This window comes from Pituophis catenifer, unplaced genomic scaffold (genome assembly GCF_029215685.1).
Source record: "Pituophis catenifer annectens isolate HBS135680 unplaced genomic scaffold, rPitCat1.0.hap2 SCAF_2, whole genome shotgun sequence".
Lineage (NCBI taxonomy): Eukaryota > Metazoa > Chordata > Lepidosauria > Squamata > Colubridae > Pituophis > Pituophis catenifer.
In genome coordinates, this window is record NW_027256882.1 from 193,858,737 (window position 1) to 193,881,228 (window position 22,492).

Here is a 22,492-nt window from a genome sequence, read left to right on the forward strand (position 1 = left end):
GGCGGGCCATGGTGCGGTGGCCTCCATCCGCCGTCCGTGGGCGCGCATCCCTCCTCCCGCAGGACGCCGCACCGTCCTCTGTTGTCCAGCGCCGCATCCCTCCCTCCGCAGCTCGGGGCTCCTTCCCGCCCCTCTTCCGCGGCGGGCGGCGGGGATTGGCTGCTTGGGCTGCGCTTCTCCGCCCAGCGGCCGCTTCCCCCTTCCCTGTCGCTGCTGCGGGACGGCTGGCGGAGCCATGAACCCGTTATTCGGCCCAAACCTCTTCCTCCTGCAGCAGGAGCAGCAGGGCTTGGGAGCCGCGGGGCCCGAGCAGCGCCAGCGCCAGCAGCTGCCGGCCCTCCTCTTCCTTCCCCACGAGCCCCAGGGGGACTCCCTCGACGGGGAACTGGCCCCGCCGGCTTCCCTCGCCGCCGGGTCTTCTTTCCCGGCGCCGCCGGCCGCCATGGCCCTCCGCAACGACCTGGGCTCCAACATCAACGTGCTGAAGACCCTCAACCTCCGCTTCCGATGCTTCCTGGCCAAGGTGCACGAGCTGGAGCGCCGCAACCGGCAGCTGGAAAAGCAGCTTCAGCAGGCCCTGGAGGAAGGGGGAGCCCGTCGGGGCAGCCTGCAGCGCCGGGACCAAGCCGTCCAGACCGGTTTCATCAGCCCCATCCGTCCGCTGGGACTCTCCCTGACCGGCGGGGCTAGCAGTGGCAGCCGGCCGGTGGGACTGGGCAGCAGCACGTCGAGGGTGCTGATTTCCCCCAGCTGCCACCACCCAGGAGCACCGCTCACCCCCACTTCTTGCCAGTCTCCCTCCTTGCCCAGCAGCGCTTTCTCCGCATCCTCCCGTTTCCTGCCCGGGACCATCTGGTCGTTCTCACAGGCTCGCCGTCTGGGACCAGGCCTAGAGACTACCCTAGTTCAGGGGCCTGGGGTCTCCTGGATGCACCCGGATGGAGTTGGGGTGCAGATAGACACCATCACCCCTGAAATCCGGGCTCTCTACAATGTCCTGGCCAAGGTGAAGAGGGAACGGGATGAATACAAGCGCAGGTGAGGTGAAGAGGCAAGAGAGGGGCTGGCTGTGGTCAGGGAACCTGTGAAAGTTTTAAAGGCTTCTTTGGGGAGCCTTTTGTCCCCATAGAGTGATCACTGCCATCATGGGAATCTCAGAAACCGGCACTCAGGGCACTTTGTTCTCGGTGAACCCTCCTTGAAATGTATATCCTAGCTTTAAAAGTTAAAAAAAAAAAACAGGGGAGAGAACAGCTCCTTCCGTTATGGCCCAACTTGTTTGGTATGATGCTATTTTAGGGCAAAATCTAAGCTTTTGGAGACTTTTCATTGGAAGAAAGGAATGAAACATCACTTCTCCTCTTGAGCCCATTGGTCTCTTTCAGAGAGGAGAAAACAGTTGCACAGCCTCCCCTGGACTTGTTCTTCCTTGGAACAAAAAAAAAAAACATAAGAAAAAAAGATCGGGTTTGAAGCAGAGTCAGTCTCTTTTGCTTTGCTTTTAAGTCCTCGCCACTTGTGCCTTCTCCGTTTCTTCTCCATTTTTTTGATGAAACACCACAAAGCTAGGACTGCGTGGTGCTCCCCTGTTATCAGTTCCTACCTAACTCTTCTCTGGTCTCAGTCACATCTTTGCCACTGGCAGATGCTGGCTGAGGGGAGAAGGGAGAGGAAGGTATAGAAATTCAACTCTCAGCAAGATCTCGGTATGCAATATTACTGTTACAGGAGTACTGTATTATTTATATCCTACTGTCGGTGCATGTGGCACGCAGGAGACGTGCACAGCTTCAATGTATTTATATTAGCGATGGCTGAATTCTTAGTTTGAGGAACTTGTCACCTACATTTAGACAGGGAATTTATGACAAGATACATTTGAACAAATCAGCCGGATGTTAGTGGGTCCTCTGAGTTTTTCTATGGTTCAGTTGAAAACAGCTTCTGCAAGGTAAGACTTGCTGAAGCCTAACATTCTTTACAGGCTACAAATATGTCTTTACCACACAAGTGGAAAACAGCCAGGACTAGATTTTCAATAAATAAGTCCCTGAAAGGCAAACATTAAATAGCATTCTATACCAGTCACTTCTGAAATGGTAGGCTACTGACTTCAAAAGAACTTAAGAACAAGTACAGTCAAATATATGGCAGGTACACTTTGGGCTAAGGGTGAAGGCAGAGAGCTCCTCAGAAATGTGTTATTGCAGTTATCTAGAGACCCTCTGCAGAGTTTCTTCTTCTATCAGAAATATGTACCATTAGAGACAGTGGATGATCCAAGCAAAAGGACCTTCCTTTTTGGGTCAACCCCATGGTGGTGTGCCCATCTCAGCTTTCCTCTGCTAAGTCGTTTTTTTTTCCCTAAAATATTTTTTTCATCCAGGCTTTTCAATTTAGCTCTTCTTCAAATCTAGATTTGTCAATGACTTTTTTTCCTTTTTCTTTTGATTAGTACCCTTTTTCCCACCAAAATGCTTGGGAACTGAGCATCCCACAATCTAGTAAAACAAAGTATTATATATTGTATTTGATAAAGTGAATATCAGTCTGAAACAGAAGAAATAAGGAGATATACAGGGCTTGCAATGTACATGGGTATATACTGAACTCAGTCTTTCCTTATTAGACACCGATAAGAAGTGTCAGGTTCAAATCTTTGGTCAGCCTTGAATCTCGCTGGCTATCCCTTACAAAACTGGTTAAGAAAGGTTTGTTGGCAAAAGGAATTTAACACAGTAAATTCATACAGAGCACTAAGTCATATGAGTTTATTTGTTTATGGTTAAAGAATAAATAGGATCCCAACCATTATTGTCTTTAAGTCATCATTTTTGGCTTTGCATAATATGCAAACTAGGACATGATGATTTATTCAACAAAAGCAGTGTGTGAAGCTAGTTATGCACATCAGATGGAGACATTGCCCATCAGGGAGTAAAATGTGGTTTGCATTCTGCAGCTATATCCAAATATAGAATTAGGTATTAGATATGAGATTCTGGCAATATTATTTTTTTCAGAAGCATTAAATATGGAGAAATAAAGACAGAGCTGATTCCTAAGTGTTGAAAGCTAGCCAGATTTCAAAGTGTTAGATATTTGTCTATATAGCTGAACTGGCTAAGTTGTAGAGAAAAAAAAAGAATCCCAATGCTGATGTAAGCTGAGATATCTTCCACTTTCAGGAAAGAATAAAATGATCTCATTTGCTGTTTGTGGGCTTTTCTTCCTTCACCAATCAAATTACTCAAAGCTAAAATATTATGCCCTCTGCGGTATGACACACAGTGCTGTCTGTATAGCATAATGATACTGCTGTGGATAAGCAGTTCAATCTACCGTACATTTCTGAGATCTATTCTCATTGCTCCCTGCTCAGTCTCAAAAAAACCCCTCCTTTGGTTAGAGTTTGGATGTTTCATTAGAAGCCTATTCAGTTAAAGTACTGGAGGAGAGACCTTGGCTCATCTTGTACTGATAAACTCACTTTCCTATGGAAGAATCAGATTATGTCAGATCTGGTTTACCACCCTATCTATGTCAATGCTGGGTTTAGAATAATTTGGAGTAGGATCAAGCAAAGAACCTTAGATTTTTATTTGCAGAGAATTGATTTGGCAGACCTCTACTTCATTGAGGTTTTGGGTTAATCCCTTACCATTCCCAAATATTTTGCCATGTTCTTGTGCTCTTCTTCAGCAGAGTGCTCTTGCTGGCAGGCCTAGACACCCTACTTCAATGGCATTGACTGGGAGATCCAGTATTATTGCCCATCAAAACTGCTTATGCACATGCTGAGATAGTGAAATTGGATCAGTCACACAAGCGCTTTGGAATTGTCCCTCACCTGAACGTTGGAGCTAATCTCCCTAAACAACTCAGCTTGATCCTAAACAGGCAATTGTTCATTTCTTTACTAAATAACATTCCAAAGTTCCCAGAAAAGTGGCTAAATCCTATGCTACACAATTATCATTAAAATTCACTGGATCGAAATAAAAACCAGTTATGCTTAGTTTCCGTTATAAACATGATGCTTGTACTTTAACTATGTTTATGTCAATAAATAAATATAAGTCAGCTTTCTGCACCTGCCTCCTCTTGGCTGACTGTCCTATATTCAGGGTTGGCTGTCCTATATTTGGGTATTCGTGACCAGTCCTGGATTAAAAGACCAAGATTATGATCTGTCACTGTATGTATGCTTTTACCCAAATTAGCAAAATACCTGCAACTAATTTCAGTGTGATTGCTATCATTATCTTCTGTTTCATGATTCATTGCTCTTTCAAGACAGTAATGAAACTTCACTTCTCCCATCCTTTCTCAACAAGTTAAGTGAGAGGAAAAGAGATTATCATTCTTGGCAATGTTTAGATTCCGTTAAGTGCTTGCTCAGACTGAAGCAAGTCCCTTCTGCTGAATCACCTTCCAGAATCCCTATTAGAAAGTCTAGGACACTTCATTAATATCATATTTCTGGGTTCCACAAACTAGAACTTTACAAATTGATTCCAGTGAAAACTTTAGAGTTCAAACATGTATACAAGAACCATGAATCATATTTCTGCTCTTAAACCTGTTACTTGGAATCCTTCTTCATGGGGATTGTAAGTGAGAGATAGGGAGCAGTTGATGCTCTTGTTGTTGTTCAGTCACTAAGTTATGTGCAACTCTTCGTGACTCAATGGGCCACAGCATGCCAGGCCCACCTGTCCTCCACTGTCTCCTGGGATTTGTCCAAATTCATGTTCATTATCTCAATGACACTGTATAACCATCTCATTCTCTGCTTTCCCCTTCTTCTTTTGCTTTCAATATTTCCCAACATCAGGGTCTTTTCTAATGAGTTAGCAGATGAGGACCAGGTACCGACTTCACCTTCTACTTTGTAATTTCACTCATAGGAGTTCATTTCTGTTCATTTTTATTATATAGGTAATTAACCTACAAACTAACATACAAAACCTATAAACTTCTTGGTGTGTGGAAACAGGATTGATTATGTATATATATTGGGATCTGAAGCAGCAAAATCAGTACAGTAGTTGATGATGATTTAAACTTTAAAAAATGCAATAAATGTTTCTGGAAAATAGTTTACAGTATTATATTTAAATTAAATAGTAATATTAGTATTATATAAATATTTCCAATGTGAGATTAAACTGTAGTGACAAATATCCCAAAGATGCTTTTTTTTTCAAAAGGCAACTAGACTTTATTTTTCCTTCAAAACATTTCGCTTCTCATCCAAGAAGCTTCTTCAGTTCAGTTCCATATTTGTAGGGACAAATATTGTCAATTAATCTTACACTAATTGTAATTGTAATCTAAACTGTAGCCTGACACTATCTTTGCCTAGTCTGAAGAGGGATTATTGGATTAGGGAATATTTTATCACTCTAAATCCTCCTTCTTTGAATCTTGTTGAAAATAGTTGTTGAAAAGGTTCAGTAAGAAGAATAGTGGGAATTCAGATTCAACGTGGGTTTGCATATATATGATACTGTTTTATTTACTTCAATTATAGGACTACATTTCTACATGAAGTTAAGTCAAGGTCGTTTTATTACACAATGTATTTTGCTCAGAAAATTGAGTCTGTAGCTCCTTTATTGAGGCTTGGATAGATTGTTGCATGTTAACCACAAGTTGGAGGAGAAAATAATTGTTTCACTCTGTGTTTCTGCATCAGATTTCTAAAGCTATCCTTATAAATCACTTCTGCAGTACCGCAATCCTCTAAATTAGAAACAGGAATGCTGAAGTTCTGTAGATGCAGCTGAATCACAGCTCTCAGATGACATGGCAAGGGGTGAAAGATGCTGCAACAACACCTAGAGAATATTTTATGTGCCTTTTCTTCTGATACAGCTTATGGTAGCATATTGTATGCCTTTTCCTACAGCTCCCATGATTCTCTTTGACCCCACCTGCCTGGAGACTGCTAGACAGAAAAGGCTGCTTTTAGGATAGTTAAAACTACGATGGACAAGAGATCTTTCTGCATCTAGCTGTGTTCAGCCCTTTCCTTCAGCATCCAGATTTGGCATGTATGCGCTTATGCGCACACACATGCGCCACCAGTCCAGACAACAAAGAAAACAACTTGATTAGAGTTTTCTCCCCTGCCTTAAGTAACAATCAAGAGAAAAATTGAGTCCATTTGCAGAAATCAGGGAATGAGTTGGAGTTTGAGATTCCAAATGTATATTGATTAATCTTTCAGTTTTGACAATTAGAAGTGCTAAGTGTAGACATGAGATGACTGTGCAGACTTGATGTCTGCAGAAAACACAGTCCTGAAGTTGGAAGGGATTTAAAAAAGGATTTCAAAATTTCTCTAACCTTAAACTATGTTTAGCAGATAATCATCTAGAGCACATTTATTTTACGATTTAAAATTATGACTTTTTCATATTTAATACTGTTAACTTATTTAATCTTAGAATAAAGTTTACTGCCTTTTTAAGGTTTACTTTAGATATAGCAATGTCACAGTGAACTCTTCCTGCCATTTGGAAGCATTAAACAAACCACAAAAGCTTGTTTAGGACAGTATTGCATCTAAACTGGGATCTCTGCAGTGAGATGTGAGGATGCAATAGTTCCTAAATTTGACTTGATGAGAGCTAATTAATTGATGTGGTTGCAAATTGAGAGAACATTTGCTTCCAGATCTTCTAACAAGCCAAAGTCAGTATTCAAAACGTGTTTTGATTCTAGCTTGCTATACAGCAACGCCAGAGATTGTGATTTTGTGATGCTAAAACAAGTCCAAGATGATGTTCCCTGGTTTGTTTAGATAAAAGGGAGCCAAAACCAGGTAACATACACAAACAACTTATTTGATTCCCTAGCAAACAGAATTCTGAATTCTACTAAATTGTGACCTAATTTGACCATTTATGTTATAAATTTGCTTTGATTTTGTACTTGCTTAACTCATGTGCCTATTTCTCCAAAATCTTGGGAATTATAGTTTTATTATGGCAATGAGAATCTATTTGCAATCCTTGGCATCTTTTTACCTGACATAGAATATAATAATGCCAAAAAGTTTTCAAAAATTAGTCAACAAATTTAAGACTGCATTATAAATATGCTTTGAAATTATGATCCTCTTTTCTGGCTCCATTGTGGGAGAAGTGAGTGTATAGGGCAAATATCAAATGCTGAAGTCAGGGTGAGACACATTGTTCTCATGCTACATTTATAAGCTTTTCTGTCTGTTTAATTGGACCGACACAGCAATTAGATTCTTCTACACATTCATACATTCAGGCAAAGAGGGAATATACAAGATATATGAGTAAGCTCACTCTAGTTATGGGCTGTCAGGGGCCATTTAACGTGGCTCTTTTGGACCAAAACTAATCTTCAGAAATCTGGTACTCAATAGAGCCACCATTCCTAACAGATTGAATCACATTCTTCTAGGCAAGTGATCGCCTTGTCCTTATTTGCAGAATTTAATGTAAAAGCCAGATAGTCATAGAATGTAAGGGTTGGACATTAGTTTGGAGATCATCTACTGCCACCCTCTGCCTAATTAGGACTATTATTTTCCCACTCCTTCCACCTTTTTTATTTCTATAAATCATTCATTTAGTAGAAAATGTCAGATCAGTTGTACAGCACAGCCTATATGGGCATTTACAATTATGTATTACATTATTACGCTATAAATCTGGGAGCATATTAGAACCAGGACACAGGGAACAAAAAGTGCTGTTCCGAGTGGCTCCCCTGGACTGGATGCAGTTGATTCTGAAGACCTATTAGAGGTCCCATCTCTTGGTTTCTCTTTCTGCTGAGAATATGAATAGGAAATCGCACTTTGTTGTGTGGAAAAGAGAGCTATGCTGGTTGATTGTTGTTCTTTCAGTTGCTTTGGTTCAGTTGAGAATTGGTTTGCTTGCCCCCTTTTTTGGGGGGGGGAGATGCAAGTGAAGAAGTCAGTCCAGGAAACACCGTGCTGAATGCCCTCTGCTTGCTTGGGTTGTGCAAAGTGGGATGGAGAGACTGTTGCAGTAAGACTATTATTAGGCAATGGTGCATTGCAGATGTGAATGAAAACCTGGTGGGGAGGGCAAAGAGAAGTTGAGGCTGAATGTAGAAAAAGAAGGGAAAGGAGGATTAGCTTTTTCTCCTGGTTTTAATGGCACATAGTCTGCTTGGTTTTGCTCTTTGACCAGTGTTCAGTCCATTTCCATCCATTAATAAGACAGAAATGAAAAAGTTGAACACTGGCCATATCAATTTTGGGAGGGACCTAAAGCTTGTGTTCTCATGCCAGAAGACTAGTGAAGTAGAATGGTGTACTAAAGGTAGAATTTGCAAAAAAATTAAATCAAATTTGGTGTCTTTTTGTATGTATGAAAAGCCAGCATCTGACATTTTGTCACTTGTGATTTTAAACATAACGAAGAGAGACACTCTCTATGAGTATAATTAGTCTCAGTTTCTCTTGTATCCATCTCTTTGTAGGGAGAGTACTTAGGCAGTGCTTCAAAGATACCCTTGCGCTGTTGTACTCTCTCTCCCTCATAATATTTTTGCGTAGCTCTGTGTGTGTGTATGAGGGAGAAGGAGAGGAAGAGAGAGAGATTTCCTAATATTCCATCATATTTTTACCTGAGGAAATAGACTTTAAGCAAGATCTTGCAGAATAAATAAGCACACTTTTCAGAAGCAAGAGTTGTGCAGTTTCCTGTACAGTTTTTCATAATATGGGAATGCCCATATTTGTTTTGTGGGGGAACCCTTTTATATTTCAAAAGAACAGCAAATGGCTATGTTCAAGAGTTGCAGGTAATATAACATGACTTGGAGATTTTGTTGAAATACACAGCAGAGTATTTGTAGGGGGAGGTTGGGACTGGATTGGTATGCCTGTGCACCCACATTTTTTAAGTGGATATATGATAATACTAGCCATTTGTTGCTCCCTTAATATTTCCCACATACTCTTTGTGTGTGTGTGTGTGTGTGTTTACTTCCTTCTTCATGCCTTCAACTTGAGTCATTCTTTGTTTTCTATATTCTGCTCAGTTTTCTGTGTTCTTTCTCTGTGAGTAATCATCCATTTGTTTTGATTCTTTAGGGTGGGGCGAGTGGCAGATTTTTCTGGCCTAAAGCCTACAGGATATTTGCCTTGGACTTTGCCAAAGAAAAAAATTCCACTAAGCAAGACAAAGTGGCCTTTAGTTTGAGAAGAAAAAGAGCAGTTTAAAATGGGGTTACTTTTATGCAGTGTTTAACAAATGTTCAGAAAGGGAGAGAAAAGAAACACTGGCATTTTAGCTTCATGCTGGATCTCCTGACCAAATACCTTTCCCTCTATTGAATTTCTGAGAATGGTGAGATGGCTTTGTTTATCCCTAGTCAGTTACTGGGGCATTCATCTCTTGGCCTTGCAATGTAGATCAACCAATTCAAGCAGTACATATTTTCCATCACACTCGTGTTTATACCATTCTGCTTCTCTATGGAGATCTAGTATATGAATCATCAAATAGCTTTGTTGGTACTTAACATCTTTTATATAACTGAATCACAAAATAACAGAGTTGGAAGGAACCTTGGAGGTCGTCTTATCCAACCCACTGCTCAAGCAGGAGACCCTATATACCATTTCAGACAGATGACTGTCCAATCCCTTTTTAAAAACTTTGAGTAAAAGAGCACCCACAACTTCTGGAGGCAAGTTGTTCCACTAATTAATTGTTCTCACTGTCAGGAAATTTTTCCTTAATTCTAGGTTGCTTGTCTTCTTGGTTAGTTTCCATCTGTTGCTTCTTGTTCTGCCTTCAGGTGCTTTGGAGAATAGGTTTACCCGCAGAATAGAGAAAACATGGGGTCAATCAAGAGGTTCTGAGAAGCTACCATCACCATAAAATTCTCCCTTCAACATTACAAGGCAAAGGATTCTCAGATTGGAAAGAAATTTCAGAAATGCTTGGGAGTCTGCTTTTTATAAGGAAAAATTCTCCCATTGGATGCAATGGGATCCTTTGAGGTTTTCCAGCCTGGAATTAAAGGCAAGACTAGATGACTAGTTGTTTTTATTCCTATTTTGAGGCTTCATGGTGCCATTTTTGTATTGTAAATGGAAGATGTAATTTGCAGCTCAATGATACAGTCCTTCCAAATACACTACATTCAGTGATTTTCAGCAGCTAAGCAAATATGCAAGGTCTAAACCACCTTATTTACATATACTGGCTCTAGCTACTGTAGTCCAAGTAGTATATTTATTTATTTAATTTAGCTTCCAGTCTTCAATTTACATCAAACCTTAGGGCAGTTATCATGTTAGATGGAACCATTCTGGCAAACTATATTAAAATCTTAACATATTGCAAAATCTGCCTCCCTTGCTTTCTAATTTAGTTATTTATTATTTATTTTAATTATAAAATTTATAAGCTACCCATCTTACCTCAAGGTAACTCTTGTCTTACAATTTCTAATGATAACTGCTGGGATTTTGTGGTGGAATTTTGAAATTTTTAAAAAGTTAGAAACATTCCACACGTTCTTCCGGTACCTATTTTTTATTTAAATTAAAACAAGTTCATGCCGTTAAAAATATTTTATGGTATATTCCATGTCCCCTCCCACATTTTATTGTTAAAATAAAGTTAGTTTGGCAAGAACCTAGTAGACTATTTTAAGCAATTTGAAATCTACATCTATAGAGTAGCTATATTCTGTAACCTTTGTGTAACACATGCATGTTCATGTATGTTAGGTTGCATAATTTCTGCCAGTTCTTCATTGTGTGTGTGTGTGTGTGTGTGCACAGCTTTTTTTGCATGTGTGTGTGCACCCATGGGTTTTTTTTTTGCATGTGTGTGTATGCCCACACACTTTTTTTGCATGTGTGTGTGTGCTCATGAAACAGGCACATGTGCCTTTTAATCATTATTGGCTTGTAGTGTCTGTCTGGATTAAAGTCATCCCTGCAGTTTTCTTGGCAAAATATTTAGAAGTGGTTTGCCGTTTTTTTTTCTTCCTAGGGCTATGAGAGCTGACTGGCCTAAGGCTGGCTTTTTGCATAAGGCAGAACTTGGATTCAAATCTCCCTACTCTTACATATCTGCCTTCACCACTTCACCAAATTGATTCTCAGTGTTAGCTTCTAGAAATTCACCTGACACCCGATTCCTGAGTGTGTACTGTGCCTTTGAGCTGTAATTTTTCAAGTCTGTTACTACAGAAACTTGCTTCCTATTTTCAGATGAAAACTGGTGTCGGTCTCTGCCCTTGTTCATCATGGGCTGGGATCAATGGTGAAATTCTATTTTTTTTACTACTGGTTCTATGGGCGTGACATGGTGGGCATGGTGTGGCTTGGTGGGTGTGGCTTGGTGGGCATGGCAGGGGAAGGATACTGCAAAATCTCCATTCCCTCCCCACTCTTGGGGGAAGGATATTGCAAAATCTCCATTCCCACCCCATTCTGGGGCCAGCCAGAGATGATATTTGCTGGTTCTCCAAACTACTCAAAATTTCTGCTACCGGTTCTCCAGAACCTGTCAGAACCTGCTGGATTTCACCCCGGCTGGGATACAAGTATGCATTTCTGAATTTTTCAGATTCTGGAACTTCGCACTTGGGTTTTCCAAATCTCTGTTTTGCTCTCTTTCCCTTGTAGAGTTGCATTTGATTGCCATTTTCTCCCAAGTCCAAAGCTTTCTACTAATTCTGCCAGGGCCTGTGTTACAACACTTCAATGTTGCAGACAAAGGCTCTTATGGCTGATTTAATACCCTATAGAGATTAGAATGGCTCTGAAGCATTTGCTCTAGTTAGTTGGCATTAGAAAATTGATACTCTGTAGGCCAGAAACAGCTGAGTGCCAGGTATAGATGCAGAAGAAAGGAGAGGAAAACTCTTGCATTTAGACATGCCCATCGGCCTGCATCCAGCATTGCAGGGATGAAAGGCGAAGACCATCTGTCATGACAGTATATTCTGAGTGTGCTGCAGTTACTAAACATAGTTTGTGGTTACTCTTCTCAATTGAGAGGGGGAGAGTAGCCAATGAATCCAGATCAAGATGAGATAAGCATGTGGGGTGAGAGTCCCACCTGTCATAGGAACACATTCCAGTGGGGTAACTGCTTATTTGCAGCACTTCTGTTCTCTAGAGCAGGGGTCTCCAACCTTAGCAACTTTAAGCCTGGCAGACTTCAACTCCCAGAATTCCCCAGCCAGCTGGGGAATTCTGGGAGTTGAAGTCCGCCAGGCTTAAAGTTGCCAAGGTTGGAGACCCCTGCTCTAGATGACATCCATTTAAAGTTCCTCTGCTGGGACCAGGTTGCGCTGGGGAGTGAGGAGTCAGGGAGGGTTGTCTTTGCATCATGGTACCCTCTGGGCTCAAATCCATTGTCATAGCCTTGCCCTGTTCGACTTCTCAGGTGGGAAGAGGAGTACACGTTGCGGGTTCAGCTGCAGGACCAAGTGACTGAGCTACACGAGGTAAAGGTTACTTCCTTTTCTTCCCACTCTCTGAGACCTGCCTCTGCCTGGTTGTCTTGGTTCTCGTTTTCATCTATACGTCTTCTCCATCTCTTCTCCAACCAGGAAGCCCAAGAAGCAGAAGCATGTCAGGAGGAGCTGGCCATGAAGGTGGAGAAGCTAAAAGCAGAGCTGGTCGTTTTCAAAGGACTGATGAGTAATGTGAGCATGCTATTCCCAAGGCCGGCCTCTATAGGCAGACGCCCTTCCCGCCCACTCACCCCACCCCCCAACTGACTCCTGATGGTGTTCCTGGGTCTTCTCCCAGGCTTTGGGCTAGGGTGGTGGGAACCCCTTATTGGGTACCATGAGATGTTTGTTTATTGGTGTCTGGATTCACCATCTTCTTTAATGTTCAATGTTTCTATTTTGATTGCATTTTTTAACGTTGTTTTAATGTTCTGAGCCATCCAGAGTCAAATGGAGTTACACAGTGTCTTAAATCCAAATATTGAAAATAAATATTAAATTTATTTCAGGGATGGAAAGAGACAGCATGTGATTAATTACAGACTGCCATAATACTTGGAGAACAATCAAATGTTGGGCTATAAAATATGATGCCATACCTAATTGTTCCCTTCTCTACCTTGTTCCTAAATAAGACCTCCAAACCAGATTAATTTGTGCTAGAGGCTACAGAGGGATTAGCCTAATTCTTCTCTCTTTTGTTTCTTCTGCTTGTGTTAAGAATCTTAGTGAGCTGGACACCAAGATCCAAGAGAAGGCCATGAAGGTAGACATGGACATTTGTCGACGTATCGATATCACAGCTAAATTGTGTGACGTAGCCCAACAGCGCAACTGCGAGGACATGATCAAAATGTTTCAGGTGAGAAGCGCCCAATTCCGTTCCCATCTGGAGCTGAAACATCTAAGGGCAAAGTCCCCATCACTCTATCTTCATTCCATGTGTTCACCTCTGTCTATGGCAGAATCAGGCAGGCAGGTTGAATTGGAGGGCAACTCCCACAAAGTGAGCCCCAGAACGTCTCTCCACCCAGTTTTGGTGGGCCGTCTCTGGGGAAAAATTGCCGGAGAGGGAGACATGGTGCAAAGCATGTGTGTCCCTCTAACACCGTCTCTCTCCTCTCCTCCCCACCCTCTTTCTCTCTCTTTCTTTGTCTTATTCACTTGCTCACTTTCTTGCACTATTTTGCACATATTCTTCTTTCTCTTCTTCCTTTACAGAAGCAGTTGGTTAGTTTTTATTTTCATTAAGCTGGAAAAATATCCAAGTTAGAAGCTTTTCTTTAAAATAAAACTTAATTGCAAATCCTGGCATTTTTCTCCTTCTACTTATGTCTTGTTTTGTCTTCTTGCCTCCATCTCTGATGTGTGATTTGAGTTCCTTTATATGAACCCCCATCCGATTCCATCTTCAGCTGCTTAGCTTTTAATTTAGAAAAATAAAGGTTTCTAATCTTGCATTTTAGTCATCATATCATCTTTAACTTAGTCATAATAAGCTTCTCTCTCTCTTTCTCTGTCTCTCTACCTGCCTCTTTACCTATCTACCCTTTTCTCTCTCTCCCATCCCATCCCATCCCATCCCATCATCCTTTGCATCTCTTTTCACCCATCCACCTACGATCTCCAACCCAACTTCGTTCTGTAGTCTCTGCACTTGTCTCCCATTAAGGTCCCAGCTACAGTGGGGCGGAAACGGGAGCGAAAGCTGGTCAGTGATGAGGACACCTCCCTCTCTGAGAGTGAGGCCCCCAAAAAAGTAGAAGAGGAAGAAGAGGATGAGACCACTGCGAGCATCAATGAAGAAATGCAGAGGATGCTGAATCAGTTGTGAGTGAAGCCTGCCTGCAATGGGATGGGGAAAGAGAGGCATCAAACTCATGTTCAGGAATTGCCTATGCGGTTTTTGGAAACAGCACTACTGAATTTGAATCTTGTTATTGTAAAAACAAGGGCCATTCAAAAAAAAATAAATATAAGAGGCTCTTCCCATATCCTGTAACTTTATAAAATTGAATGATTCTCCTGAGTTCTGGAAAGGGGAATAGCCTCTGTACAGTCTGATCTATTGTGGGACCCTTCAAGAATCACATAGATGTTTCCTTTTGGAGGACTTGCTTGGAGAAAACAACTTCATGCTGGAAGTTTTCCATCTGTGTGTGCTGGGAAAGCGGGACGGGTACCCAAATGCTGTAACTCCTGGATTACATATGGCCACCACATGCAAGAAACATCCATTCCAGATTTAGAGTGGGCTGGAAAGTTTTCCCCAAACCTGGCGTGTCTAATCGGAAATGTGGAAGAAAATGTAGCAAAGTCACTTCTTCTGTTGTAGCATTTTTTACTTATTCTCTCCACTGATTTATAATTTATCCTCAGGAGGGAATATGATTTTGAAGATGACTGTGACAGCCTCACCTGGGAGGAGACTGAAGAAACACTGCTGTTGTGGGAAGATTTCTCTGGCTATGCTATTGCTGCTGCTGAGGCACAAGGAGAGGTAACATACGGTTTCTGCCTTCCAAGCAGTCTTTTTTGTCATCTCCAGACTCTGTCCCATTCACTTCTGACTCATTTCTGTATCATGGTGGTGGAACCGTGGTGGCACAGTGGTTAGAATGCAATATTGCAGGCAAAGTCTGCTCACTGCCAGGAGTTCGATTTTGACTAGCTCAAGGTTGACTTAGCCTTCCATTCAGGGGTGAAATCCAGCAGATTCTGACAGGTTCTGGAGAACCAGTAGCAGAAATTTTGAGCAGTTCGGAGAACCAGCAAATACCACCTCTGGCTGGCACCAGAGTGGGGTGGGAATGGAGATTTTGCAGTATCCTTTTCCTGCCACGCCCACCAAGCCACGCCCACAGAACCGGTAGTATAAAAATTTGGATTTCATCACTGCTTCCATCCTTCCAATGTTAGTAAAATGAGGACCCAGATTTTGTTGGGGAAAATATGTTGACATTGTAAACCACCAAGAGAGTGCTGTAAAGCATTGTGGAACTTTATATAAGTGCAAGTGCTAAGTGCTATATTGTACATTTTAGAATGGTGAGGAGGGCTGTGTGTTTGGCACAAGTTCATATGTGTATAGAAGACATGTCAACTTTCTGACCAAGTTGTGTGAAGAAATAGATTTCTTTGGTTTCAGATACATATTTGAATATCCTTTTTTAAAAAGGAGCAATGAGCTCATCAGGTTATTTAAAGTTGGATTGCCTGATCATTGGCAATCCCTTCAATTATCAAGATTTTGCCCTTGCTTTGAGGTAACATAAACTATGACCCACAAAGTAAGGAGGAAAACTGCCTCTTCTTGGGAAGTGTATTTATTTCAAACTCCATAACGACTCTGGGTAGCTCACAATATAATAAACAGAAAAATCCCCCACCATGCAAAGATGGGATCCAGTTACTCTGACCAAAAACACAGACCAAGACACATCCAGCTAGGGGTTCCATCCATCGCAACCTAAGGCCCAGGGGAAATACCAGGTCTTCTAGGAACAGAAGGCCTCAGGATGAGAAGAACATAGATTTCAGGAACAATCACATTCCACAGGAGTGGAAACTGCATAAAAAACTGCATAGAGTATAGTTTTCAAGTCTTTGTACACGCTGAACACTTAGGCACCCATTCTCTCATATTGTGAAATGTTGCTATCTGATCATATATGAGTCCTCTAGTAGAGAAAGAAGAAAATTATACGTATTTTTTTTTTAATTGAAAAAGTTTTTCAAATACAAATTTTCCCCCTTTCCCCCCCCCTCCCTAACCCCCCCTCCCCCTCCCCTCCCCCCGTGGCTTCTTCAGGGTACAACCCAAATTCATAACAGATTATATAATACTTTACCATCCCCTTGCTCCATCCCCCATATACTGACCCTTTCTTTCTAATAATGTTATTATATTCCCCCTTATACTATACATTTCAGAATAACATTCTACTATAACATTATATAATAACTCCTAATTTAGCATAGTAATATTATTATATCCCCCAATTTAACAATTTCTACTCATGATCTACTCTTTTACTCCTCCCCCATACATATATCTCTTAAATCAAATCTCTTTTTTGTATATTAATATAACATTTCAAAGCAACCTTCCACTATAAAACTATATAATAAATCCTAATTTGACATATATTCAACTCATAGTCTGCCCATTTCCTCCACCCCTATAGATATATCTCTTAACTCAAATCTTTTACATATATTCATATCTAAACATAATATCCCTTTTCTTCAACTAAACAATCAATAAGCTAACCTATCTCCACCCACATTCCTACAGAACTACCATACATAATAATTCTTGATCTCTTTATTCTTCTGCCCACACCACTAAGAAGTACTCCCTTATATAAATAAAATCCTCAAGTGACTTTAAGCTTGTAATCCATATAATATCTTCTCTCATATTGTGAAATGTTGCTATCTGGTCATATATAAGTGAGTCCTCTAGTAGAGAAAGAAGAAAATTATACGTATTTTGAAGTCCCTAAATTTATTTCTCTGATTTCTTGAAAGGGTGGATAATGAAGTAATTTGTTGCTCATCTTGTACAATGTTTGGGTTGGGATTCTGTTATGAATAGGCCTAGGGTTGCTTATACTACTACTAGTATAAGTAGCAAATAGAGTACTTGCCAGCTGATGCAGAAATAAGTTCTCAGACAAGGATTCTGTGTATGTGAAGGGTATAAAGTTAGAGCTGTCAGCATATGCCAGATTATGGTTTATTTTCTATAACATGAGACTCAGTCTTTGTACTGTGTTTGTAGAATTGTTTTGTCTTTGGAGGCACTACCATATCACTGTGCCAAACAGAAAGTAAGAAATAGATTATCAATTGATGCACTCATTATGCAACTAACAGCAATAAAGTAATCACGAATATCTGATATAATATAAAAACAATTAAAATAGTATAAATTAGCTCTAATGGAAAAAAGAATCTGGCCGAAGAGGAAATTTATTTTTTGAGAAGAAAAGAGGTAAAATAAATTAAAAAAAAAAATCAACAGAACCCTTGTTTCCTGTATAGCTGACAAATGGACCTCAGAGAATGAAAATCTCTTTATAAGAGAGCCTTTCCTGTTCTTGTTATTATTATTATTATGGTTTATTGCTGATTTATTTATTAATTTGTATCCCTCCTTTCCTCCAAGAGGGGCTGAAGGTAGCATAGAGAGATACTTCGCCTCTATTTTTTTACCACAACACACAATGCTAGAAAGTTATTCAAAAGCTTCCATGTCTGAGGTCTCCCCAGGGTTAGTCCAACTGCTTAACCATTGTACCACACTGCTTCTCTGTTGTTGATTTATCACATTTACATAAATGTGATAGATAAACAAACAATTAAACAAATTAGATAAATGTGATAGATAAAAAATAAATACAGTAGATAACTCTGATGGGGGAAGGAGTTGGCATCCTCAACTCCTCCCCTTGGGATGCCACTACATAGCATTGCATCCCAAAACAACTAGACACAGACAGTGTTTTTCCTTGTGCCATCACTCTGCTAAACAGTTTCCACAGTTTTGTCCTATGTCTAAGTATATTATCCATGTAGTATGGCTGTGTTACTTTTATCCTTCTCATCTGATCTATTACCTTCTCTATTGGTATCATTATTATGGTTATTATTGTTGTTTTCCATGTACACTGAGAGCTTATGCACCGGAGACAAATTCCTCATGTGTCTAATCACACTTGACCAATAAAGCTATTCTGTTCTATTCTATTCTATTCTATTCTATTCTATTCTATTCTATTCTATTCTATTCTATTCTATTCCATTCCATTCCATTCCATTCCATTCCACTCCACTCCACTCCACTCCACTCCACTCCACTCCACTCCACTCCACTCCACTGCCACTTAACTCATAGAACTTGCTTCTGTTCTGTTATTCTTAGCATCTAGGCAGATTAGATATGTAAGTAGTAATCTGTGCAGATGTTTTAATAAAGTCATAATGTGCTTTCAATATTTGTTCCAGTTAGCAGTATAACTACCAATGTTTAAACCAGTTTAGAAAAATAGTGGGATGAGAAAGGAAGCCTAAGTAGAGTAATGATGAAGGTGTGAAGTTGGGGCAAGGTTTAAATCTTTCTCTCAACCAGAGAATTAATTGGGCACTTTTAGTCCATATATTGTTTCCTTCTCTATCCTATGAGAGAGTAAAATGGGGAGGTGAAGGAAATCTCTTTCAATGCTTTGCAGGAAGGAAAGCTTAATATTTTGGAAGAGATGTCTTGAAAGTATATAGTAAGATACAGAAGCAGTTGAAGATTTTAAAGAAAATTATGATAGGTTCTGATTGCTCCAGAGTCAGAGGTAGTATTCAGCAGGTTCTGACCAGTTCTGGAGAACTGGCAGCAGAAATTTTGAGTATTTCGGAGAAACGGTAAATACCACCTCTGGCTGGCCCTGCCCCCATCTATTCTCTTCCTCCCAAGTCCCAACTGATCGGGAGGAAATGGGGATTTTGCAGTAACCTTCCCCTGCCACCCCCACCAAGCCACCCCCACCAAGCCATGCCACCCCCACCAAGTCACACCCACAGAACCGGTAGTAAAAAATTTTGAATCCCACCACTGTCTAGATAGCCTGAAGTGGAGACCATTTTGATGTAGCTGAGGCATCTAGATTATCTATAAGAATAGCCTGAAGCAAACCATATTGAAACAGTAAGCTTTAAAAACATGATAAGTAACATAGAGATTAGAAAATGTATGAGAAATGAGAACTTAATTTTCCAAAATTGTTTACCATCTCCCACATTTTTCAGTGCTGCTTTTAGCATCTTGAAATACAAGATGCTAATTGTTGTTGAAGTTTTGAACAGTTGCATGTATGTTTTCTGAGCCATCTCTAAATGTGGCCTTTCTGTTGCAAAAGGGCAGAGAAAGAAAGCTGAGAAAGTGATCTGTCTGATGCCAACCAGCAAGATTATGGTTGAGGCAAAGTGAAAAGGAACATTCCTGATTTACAGCTTGAATTTAGCTTACCCAAACTTATGTTACACTAACTCTCAGGTGAAATTACCTTTCTGGAAACAACATAATAAATGATTTTTAAAAGAGAAATAATGGTTATATGATCTCTTCTGCCATGTGATAGGAATGACTTATCCTTTAACCTTGGTTTTCATGAATGGTATCTGTTCTCTCTCTCTTTCTTCAGCAATCAGATGACAGTTTGGAGAAAGTGATCAAGGACACAGAGTCACTTTTCAAAAGCAGAGAGAAGGAATATCAGGAAACCATTGACCAAATTGAGGTGGGGAAAGAACAGTATCTGTCAGGTTTGGAAGCAAGAGAAACACAAGTTGCCTTCATCTTATCAAATATGAAGCTTGCAAGCTAGCATTATTATTATCATTGACATAGCACAGTGCAAATGTCATGGCTTAGAAAAGCTAGATGGCAATGTCAAAAAGAAAAATAATAATGAAAGAAAGCAGTCTGCTAAAGAAAAAAGGTTACTGAAAAGGGGAAAAAATGAAAACCAGTGTGTGTTGTACTTAGATAAATTACCCACGGGAACTTGCCAATTGGTTTACACAATGCATAATGTGGTTTGATTTTGACCTAAAATTATGTATAAACCAACTTCTGATTTGTTTGGCATATCGTTGTTAAAACAAAATCTGCATTGGTATAATGTCTGGACTTTAAGAATTCCAAAGGCATTTGTCTAAAGAGGAATATCCTTTGATGCTGGGTGTCCAATTGTTGCATCCACAGATTTGAAATGCAATAAAGCTTCAGCCAAATGGCAACTCTCTAGAACATAGGGTAGCCTATTTCTTGGTCACACTAGACTAGAGCATGGCTATGATGAAAATCACTTTCTATGTACAAATGGAAGAAGCATTGCAGTGAAGGATAACAACAGAGGAAAGTATGTATGTATGTATGTATGTATGTATGTACGTACGTATTTATATGACAAAGTTGGAATACAGAGTAGTAAAAGGGAATATTTGCCTGGCCAGCAACATAGGTACAACCAGCCCTTTTGAGAGCAGCAGGAGGTAGCATAATGTCCCCCATATTGTTGGCAGAATGATCCCCTGTGTTGCTACCCTTTTATTTAGCTGGAATTAGCAACAGCAAAGAATGACATGAACCGGCATCTGCATGAATACATGGAGATGTGCAGCATGAAGCGTGGGCTGGATGTGCAGATGGAGACATGTCGTCGCCTCATCACCCAGTCTGGAGATAGGTAAGTGCCCATGGGATTGGTGACTATAGTATAGTCATGTTGTAATCCTAGATGGAGTGGGGAGTGAGATGGGGTTAGGTCATATGAGTTCTCCAGATAGTATTAAGAGGTGCAGAAGGGTCTAGGGTTGAGACCAGGCAACATGGAGTTCTGGAGTTCTCTTCTCTGTTATGGGAGCATCTCAAAGGGGGGGGGGGGTGATGGCAAACCTGAGCTGGATTCTGAGTGATTGGCTGTAACCCCCCCTTGCAGACTTGCAGGAGTTGTGTTTCGTGCCATGTGTCTCTAGAAGGTGATGCAGTTTTGTCAGATGCAATCGCTGTCGAACGACAACTTTCATCGGAAAAAGAAGCACCATTGATCGGCTGGCCCTTTGCACTAGCTTGTGGGACAATGAATTCAATGCAGCACTGGGGCGGGGAAGACTTTTGACTTTCCCATCCAACTGTAATCCTAGGCTTAGCAAGAACCCAATGAAGCTCCCCTCCTTGCCCACCTCAGTTTCCTCTTTGTGCTCTTCATCAGTGTCCACTCTAGTTATGAAGCCACTTAACACTTCAGCCAAGTCTCTCCATGCAACCTGTGCCCTGTCTTATGGCCTGATGCTTCTTGAGCCCTGTGTCTGACCCCTCTGAAGACTCTTCCTTCTTCTCCTAGCCCTAGTGCCCATGTGACCCCCGCCCTTTTTTTCTTTCAGAAAATCTCCTGCTTTTACTCCGGTACCGAACTGTGAATCGGCCCCAAACGAGGAAACAGAGGAGTCCGATCATGACCTCCCAAGTGATGCCTCGATAAGATAATGAGGGAGGCTTTGTCCCCTCTGCGTGTCCTCCTCCTGTCCCAGGAGTGTGAGCATATTGAGGGGGAGATTTGTCCTAGCTAAAGCTCTGAGGGGCAGAAAGGGGCAAGAAGCCGCTCCTAGAATTATGCCACTCATGCCCTCCCTACTTGAAGGTGGAGCCAACCAAGATGCCCAGGGCAAGGAGTTGTCCCAGCTCTTTCCAATCCCTTTCCTATTCCTTCCTTCTTGCCATTGCTTGTGTGGGGAGGCTCCCATCTAATTGAATCTGGCGCCCTGAAGATTTGTCTTATGAAGCCCTGTCTTCCTTGCAGCCTCCAAACGTATGTGACTCTCCTCCCCTGCTATACGTATATAAGCAGGGTCTGCCTATCTCAGCAAAACTGAACTTTCTCTTGGTGCCAAGTGGACCGAAGGCTAGGCTAATAGAGCCCTCCCTCCTGGCCACAATGTACACAATAGTGACAGTCTGTTGTTGTGGAGACACAGAATGAACCCCATCCCTCCACCTCAGCTCTGTCCTTGCCTTGCTTGGCTGTGCCCTTCTGGCGCAGAAGTCATATGTGATGTGTTATGTCTGGAAATAAGAACATTAAATGGTTACCTTCCTTTTTCAATAGCTGTTGTTAGTGAGTTTGTTTCTGCATTGTGTGTCTCATGTAGCTGAGTTTTTAAAAGATACCGTATGTAATGACCCTGTTCTGAGCAATGAAATGGGTGAGTTTTCAGATTATCCCAAATTATTCACAAGGGTATATACAAACTGCAAAAACTCCAGACATGGTGAATGAGCAATAAAATTACAGATGGGATAACTGTAAATGAGACAGTGATGCAAAACTTCCTAAATTTAAATCCATGATACAAACAGGGAAATATCTCTTAAGAGGGGAATGTACATTACATTTGGCTTTCTAAGCTTGAAAGACAGAGAATGTGACAT

General features: G+C 41.0%; 1 protein-coding gene across 5 annotated transcripts; it reads left to right on the forward strand.

Moving 5' to 3' along the window:
* Window positions 1-235: 235 nt before the first annotated feature.
* On the forward strand, window positions 236-22,141 carry IFFO1 (intermediate filament family orphan 1). Of its 5 annotated transcripts, none has more exons than XM_070935362.1 (11): window positions 236-298; window positions 359-1,038; window positions 12,435-12,495; window positions 12,601-12,696; window positions 13,226-13,366; window positions 13,726-13,734; window positions 14,153-14,334; window positions 14,884-15,004; window positions 19,704-19,799; window positions 20,620-20,750; window positions 21,448-22,141. In XM_070935362.1, the coding sequence occupies exons 1-11, from the start codon at window positions 236-238 to the stop codon at window positions 21,548-21,550; spliced, it is 1,683 nt and encodes a 560-aa protein (XP_070791463.1). In that variant the 3' UTR covers window positions 21,551-22,141. The 5 variants fall into 5 exon arrangements, with proteins under 5 accessions (XP_070791463.1, XP_070791465.1, XP_070791466.1 ...); XM_070935364.1 differs by having other exon boundaries at window positions 14,177-14,334; XM_070935365.1 differs by having other exon boundaries at window positions 13,729-13,734; window positions 14,177-14,334.
* Window positions 22,142-22,492: the final 351 nt, after the last annotated feature.

Bases quoted from the DNA above. Each gene is read 5' to 3' on its own strand.
- IFFO1 (XM_070935360.1), top strand. From the start codon at position 236: ATGAACCCGTTATTCGGCCCAAACCTCTTCCTCCTGCAGCAGGAGCAG. The intron at 1,039-12,434 runs GTGAGGTGAAGA...TCGACTTCTCAG, and splicing joins CGGGATGAATACAAGCGCAG to GTGGGAAGAGGAGTACACGT. The intron at 15,005-19,703 runs GTAACATACGGT...CTCTTTCTTCAG, and splicing joins CTGCTGAGGCACAAGGAGAG to CAATCAGATGACAGTTTGGA.